General features: G+C 43.6%; 1 protein-coding gene across 2 annotated transcripts; it reads right to left on the reverse strand.

The window, feature by feature from the left end:
* Positions 1-2,888: 2,888 nt before the first annotated feature.
* On the reverse strand, positions 2,889-18,927 carry Fasn1 (Fatty acid synthase 1). 2 transcript variants are annotated; one of them, XM_077425076.1, is made up of 11 exons: positions 18,634-18,927; positions 18,023-18,132; positions 12,771-12,944; positions 12,321-12,674; positions 8,841-12,013; positions 7,828-8,302; positions 7,365-7,728; positions 5,782-7,271; positions 4,620-5,557; positions 3,989-4,225; positions 2,889-3,571 (listed from the first exon to the last, which is right to left on the reverse strand). In XM_077425076.1, the coding sequence occupies exons 3-11, from the start codon at positions 12,877-12,879 to the stop codon at positions 3,470-3,472; spliced, it is 7,242 nt and encodes a 2,413-aa protein (XP_077281202.1). In that variant the 5' UTR covers positions 12,880-12,944; positions 18,023-18,132; positions 18,634-18,927; the 3' UTR covers positions 2,889-3,469. The 2 variants fall into 2 exon arrangements, with proteins under 2 accessions (XP_077281202.1, XP_077281203.1); XM_077425077.1 differs by lacking the exon at positions 18,023-18,132.
* Positions 18,928-21,063: the final 2,136 nt, after the last annotated feature.

Here is a 21,063-nt window from a genome sequence, read left to right on the forward strand (position 1 = left end):
TTTCTCTTGGTGTAAATTTTTAAAAGGAGAAAGCAAGTTTGAAAGAATAATATGATGAATCAACATTCTCTGAATACATATAGAAACCATTCAATTTTTTCCCGACGCGTTGTGTAAAATATGACGGCTCCGTATAATCGTTAATTACCGCTAACAAACCGTCGTAAGCAAATTCCTCGAAACGTTCGCTACAAAAGAAAACGAAAACAATTTTGGGACAAGAACGGAAGCGTTCGTTTGATCGTCATCGTCTTCGTTTCTAAGCCGAAAAGATGTACGTACTCCACTAAGATAAATTATAATTATTCTTGATATCAGCATTCGCGGCACCCTAAAGTCCCAATGGATAAAAACTAAATACTTAGTAGCATCCGAGTTTGATTTAGTCGGGCAACGTGAACACAGTTACACGTTTGCCCGTCTCTGTGAAAAAAAAACGCGACGATCACCTTTTTTCTTTCTTTTCAAGTACTCTGTATACTTGTAAACTATAAATGTATAAAAACGATTAGAAGGTACTCGCCGCGATGGAAAGAAAGTAACACAATACAATTTCTTTATGATTCTCGAAATCAAATCTGTTTGGATTTCTAAGCACAAGGAAAAACATCTCTTTTGCTTATGTATTATTCGACAAAGCAATGATACTCTTCATGGAGTGCAGTAACGGCTGTCGCATACTAACAATGGAAACGAAGACGAGGGCGAAAACGGATACAAGATTGAAAAGCGCACTCGGAAGGGAAATGAAAGCACTGCGAGTTTCCTCTTCTCGACGGTCCTTCGACTTTATTCGCGAGGCAACGATACTTTACGCAAATATCCAGTATTCTGTATACAATCATAATTAGCTAATCATCCGTCGACGAAACATATCGCTCGCGTTAAAACAGCCGCTTCGGCGTAAACTGCACACGTTATGCATTGCAGTTATAGATAATTAACAAACTAAATAAAAATCTTAATTCTTAATATCATTATGTTATAATAATTAAGATTTTTATTCAGTTTGTTATCTATACTGTTCATCAGCTGCGTTACCCTCTACTCTGATGCTAAGAGACTGAGTGTAATAAATCAATACTATATAAATTTAATATTTATTGCATTTGTGTTATAGAAGTTATTGTTTTACCCCATCAAGAATGGATCGATAGATCCTTTGAAATAGTTTTACATCATTCATTTACATTACAAGAAAAAAATTATTTGAGGTGCAAGAGATGCAGTAAATTGCCAAGTCTAATAAGTACCCGCGTCGCATCAATATATACTATGTATACTAATTCACATTCTCAATTGTGCTACTGTTATTATTTGTCATCAGACAATTATAAACATACACATAATAATTAGATAGATATTATATATATATATATATACGCATGTGTGCATAAGAATATATGTAATTTATAAAAAGCGGGTGCTTATCAGCCTTGATACGTTACTGCCTTCTGCTACGCGGACGGCCAGAAAGCATTTTCAGGTTCAGGCCGTATTGCTAAAGAATCCAAGACGCGGCAACGCCGCGCGGCGTTGCCGCGTCTATAGCATATGTCTCTCTACCGTGCGTCCGTGTGAGCAATTCAGTGGTTCAGTGGTGTGTGTATGTACGTGTACGGACATATGTACACCACTTCATAGAATCTGAAATAAGTTGGTAACACTGAAACCGGAGTTTCGCGTTGTCACCACGCGAGGTCTCCAATATCAGTTCGGCTTTTGCTTTAGTTGACAGAGTTGACATTACCGACGTCGAGGAAGTTCGGCCTTAGCTTTAGCATCCCCTTAAGGTGCGAATTCATGGGACGCTCGTTTCAGCGTATCGCGAAATCACGTGATTTCGCGCTGACGCTAGCGTCAAGCAAAGAGAGCTGGGATTTTCTCAGCTTTAGCGTCAAAGCCAAAGCAGCGCGAAGACGCCGAAATTTTGACGCTGTTTTTCTTTTCATGAATTTCAATTGACGCCGCCGTCTCGTGTGGTCATGCGACCTTCTTGCCGCTGAAAATCAGCGTCGAGCGTCAGCATGAAAAGGCACCTTTATGCTATGCTTGTCTATGCAATTTTGTGTGCGATGGTCTTTATTGGTTTAGCGGTCTTAAGGGGCCTTTTCATGCTGACGCTCGACGCTCATTTTCAGCGGCAAGAAGGTCGCATGACCACACGTGACGTCGGCGTCAATTGAAATTCATGAAAAGGTTCTAGGTGAAGTAACCTGACCTAACCATACCCAAACTCGGATGGCGGGGGGGGAGAGGGGGGTAGGGGGAAGGGGGGGGGAGGGGGGAGGGTCGTCCTGACCAATAAAATGTAGTCAGGATGGTCCTGACCAAGGGTCAGGTCGGTCAGGTCGAAAACTTAAAAAAAAAAAAAAAAAAAAAAAAAAAAATTGGGGGACTTAAAAAAATTTTTAAAAATTTTCAAAAAAAAAATAAAAAATTGGGGGGTCCAAAACGATTAAGCCTAATTTCATCGATATTTGAGGTGCAGTAGCTATTCTAAATAAATACCCACCAAAATATTGGGTGTTTTTTTCGTTAGGTTCTTCCTTAGCTTATAAGGTAGTGAAAACGAAAATACAACGTGCACGGACACATAATTTCAGCATAGATACAAATAAGATCTATTTAACCAAACCTATATACTTTCTTCTCGCGGATGACTACGAAACCCGCGAGAACCATACACGACGAATACTGGCATCCACATATCGATATAAGGTATAAAAAGATTTTAATCAATACTTTAGATATTGTATGTATGTACGTATGAGTCGATATATTTTATCGTCACTTACACGTTCATCCGTGTACTTTATATTGTGTTATATATAATGAAAGGTTGTACGTAAAAGCCCATCTATATATATTACGTAAAAGGAAGAAAGTAATTAAAAATCACGTTTTTAATATATAGGATACGTCGTAATATACATATAAATAAATAGTACGGCTATACTTACGATTAATACAACGTAAATGCGTTAGATATTTACGTTGCCCACTTTAGGAATCACAAACATTCTTATACATAACATCCTAAAACAAGATCTTAAACTTAAAAATTACAAAAAATTTTGTATTTTATTTAAATAAAGGGTAACGTGTACAGTTATCATATTAAGAAGTTGCGTTCTTTTTATCCTAGCGTCTTTCTCATTTTGTACGCGTCAACTGCTTACAAACGCACGTTTAACCTATAATATTCAAGTATGATGACGTATATACGAAAAGGATCTTGCAACGTACTACGCACGTCACGCTATACAGCATATAACTTTTCAGTTACCGTGGAGCACGATAGTATGCCGTATTTGCAATATTGCAACTTTAGATATAAGATATATATGTACAATGTTTTTGCAACTTCTCTTATATTATGGAAAATATTAAATTCTATCAGCAACACACGGCATATATATGCCACGTACGCATTCTCAACGATAATAAAACTTTTTTCTTCCGCAAGCTACGCTTGCAAGAGACTTGCGACCTTCTTTGCACTTTCTCCTAGCAACATTGTCCTATGATTACCGGAAACCTCTTCTATTCTTATGGGTTGGGTGCAAATCTGAAAAGAAAAAAGGGTAAAGAATCGATATACACGGGTAAAAATATAAGCTACTAAAATCTATACGAATAGTGGCGAGCGTAAAATAAAACTCATCAACTTGAATCAAAGTTCATGTCTCTACTAAACATACAGATAAACGTAAGTTTCTACGTTTTATTTTTAGATGCGCACGTGCGCGCGCGAACGTTGTAGATACTCGCCTAGATATAAACGATATTTGATTAAATGTAAATTAAAACGTAAATTAAAACATTAAAGCGTGTGTGTGTGTGTGTGTGCGCATCCAACTTCTACGTTACACGTCGTTCACAACCCTATAACGGCTATAACAAAATAACTATAAAAAGAAAAGCAACCGTGAAACGCGTGAAGAACGTTTGATAAAACAAGGAACAAAGAAAATAACGTTCTTACCGTTGATAAATCATAATCTTCTTTTAGATGCAGAAAGTTTTCTGCAGCTTTAATCAGTGTGACCGGTCCCTTGATCTTTTTCGTCGGCGTATAGAATACAGCAGCTGCCAATTTTTTGAATAAAAGATATCCGGCAATCTTTAGATCATCCTGTGTAAACGGCGTGTCGCCTATCACTTCTATCATCTTGTCAAACATCTCCACATCTGATTTACTCTGCTTCAAAACGTCATACGCCTGAAATAAAGCATCGCAACGTGAATCTAAATCAGGTATTTAAATTATATAGTATATCTCACGTCGTGTTGCTCAGATCGTCTCTGCGCGTATGATACGGACGTCGTCTAATATTATTGAAGTTGCTAAGGACTGCGTAAGATTTTGAAAATGTGCTACAAGTTCACGACGTGTTATGATATACGTTCGTGCATACGTTATAAGGGATAAAAAAATCGTACGTCGTTACGTAAACACGAAACACCCGTTATGTTATAATACGTTCACTTTTGTTTGCCGTCTATCAAGACTCAACGTGTGCTTTAACGCGTTCTCCGTACTCGTGCTTTTCCCCAGTTCCTTCGTTCAAGATACAAGAAGACGACGAGAAAGGCGAGGCGTTTGTGATACTTACGTGAATGAACGTTATTTTCTTATTAAATTGTATGCTGAAATATGCCAGCGCTTTCATACAGCCTTCGGAAGTAATCTTTTCCATCTCATCTAATTTGCCAATCATATCACATTGCTGTCGCACGAATGCCAACGAACCATCGATTAGACTCAGAACAACCTTTTCTCCAGCGGCTTCCAATTGCAAAGTCATCTCGATGGCGACGCAAGTTCCATATGAGTATGCTGCCAAGTGATATGGTCCTTTCTTCTGAACTTTTCTAATGGTCGTCACATAGAATTCAGCCAACTCCGGTATCGTTTCATGAGGCGCCTGCTCAATGCTCTGCAGGCCCCATAACGGCCTTTCGAGTTCGCTGGCCACATATTCTAGCGCGTTAACGAGACCCTCGATACCGTGAACGACGAATAACGTCGGTCCGTTGGACGTCTTTGTTTTCAAGCGAACGAGGGCCTCTTTAGGCAGCAAGTCGTTGCTCGGCCACTGCATCAGCAGCATGTTGATCGAAACGTTTGAGTCTGCAGTAGTGATCGCCGCCGCGGCGAGAGGTTGCTGCTCTTTCACTATCTCACCACTAGTCGAAGATAATTCTTGCAATTTGGCAAAGGTTAAACCACGGATCTCTTGAGCCGACACGAGGATGTCGTAGTTCCTCTCGAGAGTCTGTTTGATTTCCGTGCCCATCAGCGAGTCCATACCCAAGTCGGCCAAGTTCGTCGTGGGATTAATCGACGTAGCATCTTTAATGCCTAGGATATTGGCAATGGTTGCGACGAGGTTAGCCTGGTTGCCGTCCGCGGCTTTATGTTTTTCAGCTAACACCGAGGAAGCCAGCACCGGATGCGGTTGTTGAAGGAATATATCCATCGTCGCGAGACAACTCGACATGTGTTGTGGTAGAGTACCGCCCACTTCAGTGTCGTTATCTCCCATCGTTTCTGAAATAATAACAATATCATAAGAGAAACTGTGATCATGAACGGTACTAAGTCGTCCTCATACAATAAATCTAGAACAATAGTATGCAAAATGTGCATACGTCATTCATAATACTTGATATTATTGTTTTCGATACGCGTGTTTATAAGGAGCATAAAATAAAGGCGTGCGCAAGTCAAGCGTCGAGTTTACAAAACTCATTTTTCATATACATATATATTACCTATAATTAAGCCAACATCTCCGATGGCACCCCATTGAATGGCGAGACCGGGTAAACCATTAGCCTGCCTCTCTTCCATCAGTCTCTCCATGGTCGAATTTGCGAGACCGTAGTTGGTTTGACCCATATTGCCGCGACCGCACGACACGGACGAGAATACCACAAAGTAATCTAACGATGGGCAGAGCTTTCTCGATACCGCATCTAAATTCCTTGTAACATTGACTTTCGGCAAAATGACCGTTTTGAAATCGGCCTCTTCCAAGTTTTCGATCAGAGCATCGCGTAGCACAGCGGCTAGATTGAATATACCGCCTACCGGAGCCAGCCGGTTGCTATCTTGGATTAAGCGCTCAGCACCCGCGACGGTCGTAACATCCCCCGTGAAGACGACGACTTTTACGCCGCTTTCGCGCCAGCGACGCGCGCACAATGCCTGGTAACCGGTGCGTATGCCTGAGCGCGACACGAGAACGATGAATTTGGCGCCGCGGGCGATCATCCACGTGGCCAATTCTAACCCAAACCCACCGAGACCACCGACCAGGACGTACGACTTCTCCGGATTTATGTAAGTACGTGGAATCGCGGACACTGTCTTTGGCCGTGCTGCGACACGCTTCTTCGTCGGTTCCTCATCACGGATCTTCACTAGTACTTTGCCGATATGCTTGCCCGTCGCCATGAATCTAAATCCCTGCTCGAGCTGTTGGTCCGAAAACACGGTCGCGTGGAGCGGACGTATCGCGCCCGTCTTGATTCCCTCCGAAACGTGGTTCACCAACTCCTTTTTCACCGCGTTGTCTTCTCCGAACAGCGCGTCCAACAATATACCGTGGAAAGACGTATTCTTCAAAAACATTGACATCCCTACGCGGCTGTCATTCGACAAATCGTACTTGCCGATCTCAAGGAAACGGCCACCGAACGCCAGGCACCGAATGCCAGCTTGCAATTTCTCCTCTGCCAGTGAATTCAGCACGATGTCGACTCCACGTCCCTGAGTCTCGGCACGTATTAGCTGTTCGAAACTCGTATCTCGGGAATAACCGATGTGCCTGTCGGTCAACTGTGGGAATATTTTCTTGAGATATTCTCTCTTTTCCAGCGTGCCGACGGTAGTAAAGACGGTACAACCAGCGTGCAGAGCAATGGCGATCGCTGCTTGACCGACGCCGCCTGTACCAGCGTGGATTAACACGCTTTCGCCTGCTTTCATGCGACCTCGTATAAACAGAGCGTAGTAACTAGTCGCGTAAGCGACAGGTATCGTCGCCGCCTGTTCCAACGTCCACTTGTCGGGTACCTCCCAAAGAAACGCAAGATCCGCGACCACAGTGGTCGCCAACCCTTTAGCTTCGACTATGCCCATCACGCGACGACCGTCGGTGTCTCTCCCAGAAAATTCAAGTCCCAATATACATTCTTCCGTAGCCATATTATTTGGCAGGGCGTCCGGTGGTAATTTGCCACTCGCCAACATGATATCCCTGTCGTTCATATACGTGTTATATCTCGTTGTCACGTCTTCGTTATCTACACTATTATGTATCAATAAAACAAAATACTCATTTACAACTTACCTAAAGTTTAATGGAGCATAGTATACGCTGCAAAATTTCATATTGGGAAACGTGTCAGAACGGTAGTAACTTAACGGTCCTTCGATCCATCTCAAGCTGCTAAGGTCTCCTCTTGTCAATGTGTTTACATAGGCGTGCTCCACTTGTAGGGAAGACACGTCGCTCGGTTGATCCAATGGCAAGTGTCGATAACAGCCCCATTGTCCTCCTTTTAGCACATTGGCCATTAATCCTTTGTCCAATTGTTCGACGTAAGACCGCACGGATAAACCAAACTTGGGAGCGTTCTTGTCCTGGATAAAGACATAACGCGCATTTGCACCGCCTGTCTCGCGTCGTATACAAGTCATGAGTCCGACCAAGCCTACAAATAAAAAAAAAACGAGAACGTTTTTCTGTTCCTAATACAGGGCAGTTAAAGAGAGTTTGAGAAACTTTGAGATAATTTTTCCTGTAATATTACCAAGCGTTTCTTCGCCTTGAGATACAAGAAGCACTTCTTCATCATCTTCGCCGTCAGATTTCTTCAGTGCTGCTTTTACATCGTCCAACCACGAGAGTGATTTTTCCGTAATTTGTATTACCGTCGGTTCCCTGCTGCTTTTCTGCCGCTTCTTCAACAACAAATAAGTCTTTCCTATGGGATCGATTTGTTTTCCGGCCAATGTTAGATCCGTTTCCTTCAACGCGGTCTTCAAATTCAGTTGCGCAGCGGTCTCCTCCAGAAGCACGAAACAACCAGGTTTTAAGGCAGCTACCAAGTTTTTGAGAACGGTATAAGATTGATTGGACAGAACGTCCGCGGCTATGACAAAGTGCACATCCTGAGCGGGAGGTGCTTTTGTCACGTCTTGCGTTACGATGTCAGCGTTCACGTTCATTTGGCTCAAACTCGCCGTGTACGTGTCGGCAGAAACTACGACCACTTGTAAATCAATCTGGAACAAACAAAGCGATTTTATGATACGTTTAAATACAAAAGAAGAAAAGCAAAAAAAGCACGTACAAATAGGAATAAACTATACGTGTCGATTGATCGATCGTGACATGCCTCGTTTTTTATTTGTAAGTTGACATGCTTCTTAAAATTTGTATATAATACAAATATATATATATATATTTGTATATATATATATATATACAAGAAACGAGTAAACAGTTTAGTAAAACAAAATACGTTGTTTCAAATAACCGTAACATATATGGGAATGGGGCACAAACTTCTCCCTTCTAATCATTTATTTCGTAAAGTTTCTATCCACGTCTCAACACCGTGTGACAATGTACGTTAATCAAGTGTAATGTGCCGAATAGATGGCTGAGTGATGGAATAGTAGTCTGTCTCAAACGAAAGATATTGATTTCTAGATTTGTTGCCTCTCTGCGTGTACACGACACTAAAGAATTTTGGATGAAAAAATATTCCACCTTGAGCAAAACAATTTATTAAAATTCAGCCGTTAAAAACACACTTACGATAGGTGCGCCAAGTTCGCCGTGAAAAATGTCGAGAATAAGCGGCGCCAAGAGAGCTTCGGCAGCTCGTTCGCCTGCAACTTCCACGGTCTTCAATTTCAATGCCATCATGTTTTCGCACATAATTTGCAAGAGTACAGTGAGCGCGTGCACTTTTCCTCTCATTGGATCCTCTACCAGACTGTGTGAATTTTCATAGGGCACGAAAGTGTAGCGTTCGTATTTAGGATCGGCTTGAGTCTGCTGTCGACGAGGCGCCAAGGAAGATTTCACGCCTCTGAGCTCGATACCACCCGATTTAATGACATCGATGTTCTTGTAATGATACACTGGTAAACCACCATCTTCTGGTACGTCTTCCACCAGTCGTTTGTGAAGAACGGGGTCGATCGCGGCGTACTGGAGACGCGACGGTAAATACATTAGCTTGTGGCTGGTGGATACTATGCTTAACTGAAGCATAGTGTCTATGTACGGAACCCATTGATTGAACCAGTAAAGTTCGCCGGCAACGCCGTAGTTGTCGCAAGATTTGATTCCTTGGAAGATATCGCGATACTCGTAACCGCGCAGCCTCAGTTCCTTGTAAATGTCTTTGGTATTTAACGGCAAAGTCTCCCCCGTGGTAGGCGGTACTGGTGGTGGCGGCAGTTTCAGCTGATCCTTCTCGATAGTCTCGGACACGCGGACGTTTCCGCTGACGACAATCGCGTCGGTCTCGCAGATCTCAAAATCGCCCGTTCCCTTAAAAATAGTTATCGAGAATTTCACCGTTCCCTCCTTCGGCATAATAGTGGCTCGCTGAAACCGCACGTTCTCGAACACTACCGGCACGCGTTCAAACTCGACGCCGCGCAGTTTTGCCAAAGTTTTCCACACCACGAAAATATAGCCAGTGGCTGGGAAAAGGACTCGTCCGTCTATCTGGTGCCCCGCTAGATACGCGTCTGTTTCTTTTGACAGATCAATTTGGACGACGCACTCTCCCGAGCTGTCCGATGTCCGTTTGAAAACAGCCACGTCCCACGCGGTAGAGTGATCCCACCTGACCAGGGGCCCGATCATCGGTGTTCCGCGACCGACGGGGAAACTCATCGGCGGATACAATTTGGAAACGTCAGGTTGCGCACCGGCCATATACAGCTTGCCCACGTTAGACAGCAGAAAAGCCAGATTGTCCGAATGGTCCCGCTTGTGGAGGCCGATATTGGTCACTGTTGGTGGTAACGATCTGCGCAAGATTGCCTGTAGCAAGCAGTGCGGCGCGATTTCGATCGTTATCGCGTTCTCTGGAACATGCGCGATCGCCTCCTGGAAGAGCACAGGCGACAACAAATTGTTGACGTGATACGCGGCGGAGCTAAGCTGCGCGAGCGGACTGCCCCATGCAGCCTCGGGGACGGAGCTGGAGATCCATCTGGCCGACCTCTGCTTTGGACTCGGGATGATTTTCTCGAGCGAAGCGCGTAGCCTAGGCCCGGCCGGGGCAATGTATTTACTGTGGAAAGAGAAGCCGGAACTGTTGACCAACTTGACGAAGATATTTTTGCTCTTCAGGACCGGTACGAATTTGCGTATAGACTCACGCGGACCGGAAATAGTGATCGAGTCGGTGGAGTTGTGACAAGCTGTCGTGATATCGGGCGGGCACATCTTTTTGGCCTCCTCCCAGCTCAAACCAACTGCCGCCATGGCGCCTGGTTCCAACTTGGAGTCTATAATCGCTTTGCCTCTACTGTAAGCCGCTAAAACAGTCTGCTCCGCGGTAAATGCGCCGTCGGCATAAGCACAACCCAATTCTCCAACGGAGTGTCCGATTATACCGTCCGGATGTATGCCTATCGACGTTAAAACGTCCACGAGGGCGACCTGCATAGCCGCGATAGACACGAAGGCATCCATCACGTTCTCGTACGTTTCGTTCGTAGCGTTCACGATAATATTCATAAGGTCGATGCCGTGGGGCGCCACGGCATCCGCGCATCGTCGCAAACTACGTTGAAAAGTTTCAATGCCGAACAATTGACGACCCATGCCTGGCCATTGCGTGCCCATGCCGGAAAATATGAACCAAATGGGGCGCCTCTCGTTCGAGCTCGCTACCTCGGCCATTTGCCGCGTACCATCGACGCCGAGTACCTCGTAGCCGCGAATCTTGTGACCGGGGATGTCGTTCGTGTGCGTTATGCGTAACAGCGAAAGAAACTCGTCGTCTTTGCGATGCTCCCGCGCTTTCGCCAGCAAGGTATGCACAGCTTCTTCCGTTCGACCTGACACAGCGACCAATTTCGGCGACGCGTCAGCGATGTTTAATAACGGTGACACGTTTGGTTTTGGATTGCTGCGCAGAACGACGTGCGCGTTTGCGCCGCCGAAGCCGAACGAGTTGACGCCTACGAGACCACCGTTCCACGGTGTGGCCTTGTCGACCACTCGAATGCGCCCCTCGTTTAAGGCAGGAATGTTCGGATTTGGAGTATCAAAGTGCAAATTCGCGGGTATCACGCCCGCTTCCATCGCGACTAGCACTTTGGCGATCGAGCACAATCCACTGGCCGGCTCCGAGTGACCCATGTTGGATTTGACCGAGCCAATCAGCAAAGGAGTTTTTCTACTTTTGCAGAACAGTTTGTCGATGGAATTGATTTCCTCTGGATCGCCTACTTTGGTACCGGTACCATGGGCCTCCACGTAAACCACGTCTGCGGGATTAATTCCCGCTTCGCTGTAGACCTCGCGCATCAATCGCGTCTGCATTTCACCATTGGGATACGTGACACCCTGAGATTTGTAGCCGTCGGTGTTTGTTTTCGTGTGAATCACCGTGGCGTATACTCTGCGCGCATCCTTCGCCTTTTGCAAGTATATCCCCACCACCGCCTCGGCCCTCACGTAACCGTCACCTGAAGCGTCGAACGCTTTGCACTTGCCATCCTGGGCCAGCATATTCAGTTTGTGAAATTGAAGCGAGGTCGCCGGTCTTAATACGAGATTCAATCCACCGACGATCGCGGCATCGCACTCGCCGTTACGCATTGCGGCCACTGCCTGATGCATGCTGTACAAGGCCGAGGAACAAGCCGTGTCCACCGCGTAACTAGGTCCACTGAAGTCGAAACAAAAGGAGACTCTGTTGGCGAACATCGATTTCGAACACCCGAGCAATCCGTATCCTGCAAGCAGATGCGCGCAAGTTTCTCGGTTTATTCTCCGTGTCAGCAGATATATCGTATAACTTCTCTCGCGTATACCATATAATAGATATTTATGACAACGAGCAAAATATGAACAACGCGTATTCGCACGTAAACGTGTGCATCCCGTATATGCGCATATATATACAATACGTAGATTCATTTTCTTATCTTTAGGCAAGATCGTTGGCGTCAACGACGATCTTGCCTCGCGGTAGGTAGAAAACGTAAAAATACTTGACGTGACTGAAGAAACATTCGGTCGTATTTTTCATAATGGACGAACCATTTATGGTATCCATATCTCTCATATAAAAGTCATCCGTTTCCGAACAAGAGACACCGATGAACACCCCGGTACGCGATCCTCTCACGGTCGAGGGATTGACGCCAGCGTCAACTATCGCCTCGTACGTGACTTCTAACATCATGCGAAGCTGCGGGTCCATTGCGTGTGCCTGCTTGGGATGTACTCCAAAAAAAGAGGCGTCGAAGTTGCTGAGATCCTTGAGCTTGGCAGACCTGTGCGGTATCCCGTGGGCCGCCGCTGACCATCGGCGATCGTCACCCGTGACCATGTCCATTTCTTTCATCAGATTCTCCTTAAACTCCTCGATATTGGACGACTCCGGCAGACGGCCTGGAAAAAAAAACGTTTCGTTGTTCAATGCGCGTTACGCTCCCATAACGATGCACAGCCAGCCGTGCTGTGGCCATTCGCGCGACTGACACGTACCTGATATGCCCGTAATGACGATGTCACTGTCGACGGAATACGGCACTCCATTTCCGATCGCGGACTCTCGCGTCACGGGACTGTTGACACTTTCAAATTGAGCAGGCATCTTGCCGACGGAGGATCGTTACGCGCGTTATCCAACTCTTTTCTACTCCGTACGACGCTCTATATCTGCAAAGATAAAACCAACTCGAGTTTTTACGTTTGTCGACACATCTATAGTTGATCTACGTATATTAAGGAAAAGGCACATTTGAAGGATACTCTCTAGAGCATATTTAAACAAACCGAACAAACGATACATCTTTTTTCAATATTTTTTGCAGTTTTTTTCCAAGAAAAATGTGAGTATAGCTTTAAATAAAAATCTTCTTTTACTCGAAGGGAAAAAAAAACATTTTTTTAGAACGTATCCATTTCTCACGATTTTGATCGGTTTTTCTCAGGTTCAAAAAAAAGACGTTCAAATCAATCACGTTGACTTAATGTCGATGAGTTTACAAAATGTTGTTGTCGATGTTTCGAAAGAAACTTATAGTGCCATTCCAACCCCAGGAATAAATGTTGGTCATCATTTACGCTTATCTGTATCTGTTACGTTAAAATCTTAACGCTCTGGAATCTCGTTTAACCGTCTCTTTGAACGCGCTCGGTCCACGAGCGCGTATTACTATACACGCGCGTACCTTCAATTGGCATATAACATACTTAATTGATGAGTAATCTCAATAGAGTTTCTAGATAAATCAACTTTGCTTGACGACGGTTCGCGCAGGATCGTCGCTCTTTCTCAGAAAAATCTGTCACGTATCTTTCTTAAACGTCGAGATCAGGTACGTGTATTATTATTGCACGAACGATCCATTCAACTCACGTCATTTCTAGCTACGTAATGGAAGATACATTGCTACAATAATGACCTATTTCATTTTCAAATATCGCAACGTCATACTTCGCATGAGAGCGAAATACGTTATATTTTATTTCAACATATTTCACGATCAATGATTTACTTTTCGATAATATTACCTTTTTTATTACTTTTATAAAATTATACAAGACAACGCGCGAGAGACGCGATCTCGAGCAAGAGACGAGCAAAATATCAGACATTTACGAAAATTTGTCTTAAACGTGCCGTTCCGAACTATCCTCTGATAAGAGGAGTTATCGTATACCCGACCGTGTAACCCGCGCGACCCGCGGCACGATATTCGGTTACGATATATTTGATTACGATATTCGTTTCATCAATCACATAATCCGCGGAACGTGTTACCGTCGACACAACATGGAGTTTCAGGAGCCAGCAAATGTCACGCGTACATACGTACACGTCGTAAAAACCCCTTGATATTCGATCGCGCGCAAGTCCGTTTTTCGACAACTTTTGCAGATATATTTCTCATATCGTACTTGTGGTCGCCCCACGGTCATACAGCTATTTCTCGTTACATGAGACTGTTTGTAAAAACGTTGAGTAAAGTCAATCCAACGTTTTTTCTACGTATTGCATCGAACTGGTGCGGTGATAAGTTTGGATCTATTCGCACATTATCATGTGATGTAAAATAGAGAATATTCTTCGAAAAAACGTACTGATTATTTTATACTCTACGTAATCATTATGATGATAAAAAGAACACGTTTGAATCAGATAGTATACGGTAGTTACTAAACCGGGTTATGAACCGTCGCGTGGTCGTGTAAACGTAGTCCATATAGAGTCGTTATACGGACGTTGTCGGAAAAAAATCGTTGCATCATGGAAATGGAATTTCAAGCTGTTTATTTAAGTTGGCACAACTATTGTGCGGCACACGGTTGAACAAAATACATAGACGTTAGACATAAATTTTTGGCTTTGTTGATTTGCCTTATTTACGATTTTTATTCACTTTATAGCCGATTCAATAAAAAAAAATGGCTGTATCGACTAAAAATTAATAGTTGGCACAGTCATAAAAAGAAAATCTAAATATTCTAAATCTAAATATAAAGAGTAAAAACACATTTCTCTAATGCTCTATTTTGTTGCTACGTAGTTGCTCCATTGCCAAGTTGATCGCAATAACCTTTGATTCAGAAAATTCATCTTCCAACCACCCTGAGAGCTAGCACAACGCCATAAAACATTACGTTCAACGAATATCTCAATAGATTACGTCTTTGTGATCTTGTCGTCTTCTAAAAGTAAATCCGATTTTCTCGTTCCATCCTTAACCGTCGAAACTCTACTACTCTTATAGCTATTCTGCGCCAGCGCGACACTTAAACTTTACAACGTGAATGAAAATCTCGATAGCGTACATCTTTCAGATTTTATATCGCTCGACATTTTTTCCCCTGTAGCTGTACCACGTATATAAACCCAAGTTGACACGGCCATCACTATTTTTATCGAGTCAACTAAAGAAGTAAAATTGTGGCTAAGGCAACAAAAATGTAACAAAAAAAGCAAAAAAATTATGCTCGTTTCGTTCGCGTGTGCGACAGTGTCTGCAACACAAGAACACGCTCGTGACACGTTGCGTCAAATATTGGCCATGAACTTATAAGCCATATGTAAATTTTTAGACTTAGCTTACGCACAAAGAAATCGGTAACGAAACGTGTGTTACGAATAATCTTGTGCAAAGAGCCTCAAAATAGATGTAAGTTCAAGTAGGAAGGTCGAGTGCGTTATCCCGTTATTGCATTATCGCAAAACTCGCACGACTGGCGATTCGCGCGTAACCGTGAATTCAATTCAGTTCAATTCAATTCAATTCTCCCTGTCGCGATTATTACGCGTACCTACGTTACGTCGAGTGTTTGCTAATTAGACGTTTGCGGCGCGGCGCGTCGCGGCGGTGTACGCGAATATCTATATAGAGACAATAACGGGGACATATTTTCCGAGAGCTTTCCGCTACCTTCGAAAACAGTATCCGTAACAGTCAGCGTCTAGACGCGCGTGAACATGCAGGCTGAATATGCACAGGCGCGTAACTTATAGTGCGTACTAGGCCTCGTCACCGTCATTATAGCTGTTTATTAACTGTCGAGGGAAAAGGGCCGTTTTTATGACATTTTACAAGTGCGCTAAAGCGATTTTAAATGTTTTTTTTTATCCAAATAGCTTTTTCTTTGAAAATGGCACGCAAGATTTCTCAGCGTGTCATTTCTCGCCTCTGACGTCACAATTTAACATGATCGCAGCGAGTACACGAGTATACCCAAAAGCCCTAAGCCCTAAGCTAGACCGAGCTGTTAATCCAGGTGACTCTGTCTTTCTTAATTATGTATAGGTATATTTAAATACTGCATTCAAGTATTCAAGATCGCGCACTCAAGTGCAAGTACGTGCCTATTTGATGGAGCACTGAAGTGCACTTTACTTGCGTGCAAAACAGTACGGCGAATGATAAGAAACTGTGCGGAGTGTTGCCTCTTCATCGCACTTGCATTATGTACTTGACATTAACTTGACGTTATTCTGATTCACATGAGTTTCCTCGCACATATATCTATTCCATACAACGACATAAAATACGGCTGTCTATTTGCAGACGTGAAATACAAATATTGGTCAAGTGTAAAGTAGGTAGCGGCAAGTACGACGGTTAGGTAAATTAAAGAGTACACTGAGAAAAAAAATTTGTTAATCCGAAAAAATATTTAGTCCGATACGTGCAGCTAAACATGTTAGTTAGTTAACTAAATATTAGTTGTTTCAACACGTATTAAGTTGCACTAAAAAAGATATAGTACATTCCTTGTCAACCGCATCCAAATTTTTTAATCAAGACGTACGTACGTCAACTAATGTGTAGTCAAACTACGTAAAATGTTTAGCTGCACATATCGGATTAAATATTTTTTTCTCAGTATAGCGATTTGTAGAAGATACGACACGACGCGACACGACGTTATCTTACGTCGTATCTCACGCCAGTATTACGAACGTATTATCAGCGTCTTTAGTTTTTTTTGAAATGTGTATTAAGAACGTGTTACGAAAATATTATGTTTTGACATACTCGAAGGCCGCGGTTTATCGATAGATGTGCCATATTGTACATGTATGTACATTATTTAGCGAAACGCGAGAGAGAGAGAGACGATATAAAAAAATCTATTGTATGTATATAACTCGCAACTCGTCGCGTCGCGTAAAAGAGTCACGGTCGGTCTCGCTCCGCGTGTACTTGGCGCGAGACACTACCGTGTCTCTTGATTATATACATATTTCATAAAGACCGTCAAGTATACTAATAATTATGTTCTCCTAGCGTGTCTCACGATCGGAATAATCGGAACAGCAGCTTTAATGTCACCAAATAAGCTCTTTTACAAGTCCGCGCGTTAACATATTGTAAATGACGGATTTTAAAGTCATCGCGCGCATGCAGGCAAAGTTCACGTCTCGCGCTTCCTGATCCCGTCGCATTAATCGTCGCTCGGTTAATTGATCAATCATTTAAGCTTTATTAGAGACGCACGTTCAGCACCGCTTACACCCACACGCCGTCGTGACAGGTGCGTGCGCGTGTACGTATTTATTGAGAAATATCACACAGTACGTGTATTCTTGGAACGAGAGAGAAAAGTAGTGCACGAGTAAATATTAATTATATAGTGTATAGTGTAAAAAGAAATGTACGGCACGCTCTCGCGTATTTTAAATAAAATCTTTGATAAAACGTAAGTTTCATATAACTGACAATGAATAAAGAAAGAAAATTTTTTAACGTACTTGCACGGCTAAAATAAAAGAAAAAAATTTTCGCTCGAAACTCTAGCTTTATCGTTCCTGCCGAGCTAGTGAAGCTTGAGTTTTTAGTTGGATACTTTTTTCTACGTGTTCGCGCATCAGGCTTTCGCGCGTCGTCGTACGAGTGTCTATAAGAGTCACCTACTGTTAGTGAGTTCGCACGTGCAGCGTCGCAGGTACAGTTTGACATCATACTTATTAGAACTTATTAGAATTCACATAAATACTGTGGCGCTCTCGTGACTCGCGTAAAACTGAACGCGTGCGTTTGTTTCGCTCCTCGCTCTTCGCACTCCATAGTGCCAGCGCGTTCCGTTAGAACGTCGTATAACCGTATACCTGTAGACTCGTAGCTCGTACCGCTCGTAGCTTGTAGCGCACGCTGTGGCCTGTGCAGTTTGTTACCTCAAAAACTTTCGTTTCTTTCTTTTACGCTTCGAAGGTTTAGTCACTTTACGTTTCGTTGCCTCTATTTACATGTATTATTACATACGTGCTTATCCAGTCGCATTAGCATCTGCCCGATCTGCCGTACCTATGTCTCACTCATGTCACGCAACGCATTACGCGGTAGTCGGTAAGAGACCCATAACTCTGACACTCCTGAAAGAGAGATACGCAATCTATTCTTGTATACATATAACATATATATGTATATGTACATGCCTATGACGTTGAGATACTCTTTCCACGTAGTATTTAATTTTTTAGCGTCGAAGGATTTCTGAAGAAGCGTTTACACGATTTTGTAAACCTTGTGGACAACATACGTAGGAAAAAATTTTTCATATTTTCTTTAGAAAATGTTTCTAAGACAATTATAAAAATAACGTTGAGATACGTATAAAAGTACATTCCGTGATCCAAAACCTTTTTATTACACGTAGGATCTCTCAACGCAGGTTTGGATATATACATAAGTATTGCGCGAGTCGTGCGACGGGCTTCGCGGCGGTTCTTTCTTCGGTAATACGTCGGTTGGCCGGCAAGGGGTTAGCGGGATACGAACGCGTCCTAGTCGCGCAACGCACTACTCCGACGTCCGAATGTCCGAAAAGTCCGTATACTCCGATATCGATCGCGCGCGGTCGCGCGGAAACTCACCTGGCTCAGAACGGTCTCGTCTCGTTACGTCTCGTCTGGTGGACGTCGTGGACGAGCACGATCCCAGATCTCGGGAAAAGTCAAGTTGGAGCGGAACGAAGGATGTGGCCGTTGCTCGTTGAGCCTTTAGTCGTTGCGGTCTTTCGAATGACCGCGCGGAACTCTCTTCCACGCCAAGGGTGACGCGAGTGGCTCTCTCTCTCTCTCTCTCTCGCGCGCTCTCCAGAGAGACAACCGGGAACGGGAAGTCGGGCGTCGGGCGATCAAACTGAGGACTGACTGGCATCTACCTCACCAGCATCTTATTATTGAATCGCACAGTCTCCGTGGTCTGACATCAGACCATGTAGCGACGACCAATCGGAGCGCGGCTCCGGCGAACGCATGCGCGCCCACCGCCCGGTGCCTGGCCACCGGTGTGCGGTGTGCCGCGTGTGCGACAACGACGACCAACGACGACGACGTCCTGTCTATGCGATTTTCCGTCACGAGCAGGATCGTGTTTCGGCTGACCCGCCGACACCCGCCGTCGCCCGCCGCTAGTCACACTTTACTTAATGGCTGACGCGCGTCCACCGTCCACGCGGCGGGGTGCGTGCCGTGCGTGGTGGCGCATAGCGTGGTGCGTCTGGTGAGTGGTGCGAGATCGCGACATTCGCGTGAGCACGCGTTTGTCACATGCCGCGTGCTGCAGCGTCGCAACTCTTTCACGTTCTTTCGTTTTGCCGCGCGCGTTATCGGGGGGATAATAGCATTTTACCGGCACGGCGCGGCGCGGTCAGCGACCACCGTTTTGAAGCACGTCAAGTGGAAAGAATCGCGCGTTGTCGACGATGCGCACGGATTTTATGCGTTCCAGCTATTAATATTATTATTAAAATGTATAGCGGCTGCTAATACGATAGTCGCGCGCGCGCGCGCACGTAATAATAGCGTAGTAGAGAATCGATAATTATATATAGATGTAGGTACGGATCTTCGTTCGGAGAGATCGCCTTCAAAAAAAGAATCAGAAGATACGTTTGTGTCTGACATGTATAATGTGTCTATTGAACGTATAGAAACTCATTACGACGTTATAACTACGCGTGTGTTTTTCGTCAATCTTATATATCTGCATACTTTTTAACGAAATGTTGCGTGTTGCGTCACGCTGCTACGAAATGAGTAACGCGATTCCGTTAGCCACGTGTCAGATTTATGTAACACGTATGTACACAACGTTGTGACGTATGCGTTGATTTCAAGATCCGAAATCTCTGTAATCATTTAAATAGAAGTGTCTTTGGAATATTTTTCCACTTGATCGATATAACGATCGGAAACGTTCAATATATAGATATACTTACAACTTACAACCATATACATACGAGTCATCAACGGTACGCGTTTGTGCATTATAGCTTTTATAGCGTTGACGATGAGCGTTTCGCACAGGTGTGCGTGTAAGTGTGTGTTGATACATTAATATAGTATATCGGTACTCGAGATTTTAGTAATTAGGAAAAACACCACAAAGGCCACGACGCGAGCAAACGTGTAGATATTATTTGAGATGAAAATAAACTTTTTTTGACATCCACTGTTTGCTCGCGTCGTGGCCTTTGTTTTACCTTTTATCTTTGTCAAGACACACGAGCGAGATCCTTTTAATTCTAGTAACTAGATTCGATGAAATTATACAGTCATTGACCGATTTTCGAAAGCGACCGAAGAAAACCTGGAGAAAAGGGGTGCAAGGAATATTCTCTCTCTTTCTCTCTCTCTCTCTCTCTCTCTCTCTCTCTCTCTCTCTCTCTCTCTCTCTCTCTCTCTCTCTCTCTCTCTCTCTCTCTCTCTCTCTTCATAAGACGTCAACGCTATGACGCACGGACGTGCGTTGCGTTCGGCTCGCAGTTGACTATAAGTACTTTAATTTTGATTTTTCCAAAAACAAGCCAATATTTTCTTTTATAGCAGAGAAACATTCTTTTTAGTCTTCTAAATTATAATTTATTATTCCGACTACAGACGTTGCATGTATGTGTACGCCTTAATTGTATATCAAAGATGTGTGCGGTAAAACATCGGTATGTAGAAAGTTCTATAGGAACTTTCATGAGCTTTTTATTTTCACGCGCTTACAGTTTGGAAGGTATTACCTCGAAATTTCAGGAAAAAAGTTAAGAAAAGTTTTAAAGCAGTTTAGTTGACGACGTTGTGATTAAACGTACGGTTATTTCTATGTAATCTATTCGTACGTCCACGACGTTATGTAATAATTTCGTTAAAAGTAGAAAAAAAACAAACCTTTGATACATTTTACTCGACATTAACGTTAATATCGCATGTAAATAAAAAGTAAGTAACGTTCTTATCGTCGCAAGGTCTGCGTTGCATAAATATTGTGGAAGTGATAAGTATACATTCGTATGCGTTTGCGAGCATAGA

This window comes from Temnothorax americanus, unplaced genomic scaffold, assembly GCF_048541705.1.
Source record: "Temnothorax americanus isolate GAGA-0224 unplaced genomic scaffold, ASM4854170v1 Scaffold9, whole genome shotgun sequence".
NCBI classification, from domain to species: domain Eukaryota; kingdom Metazoa; phylum Arthropoda; class Insecta; order Hymenoptera; family Formicidae; genus Temnothorax; species Temnothorax americanus.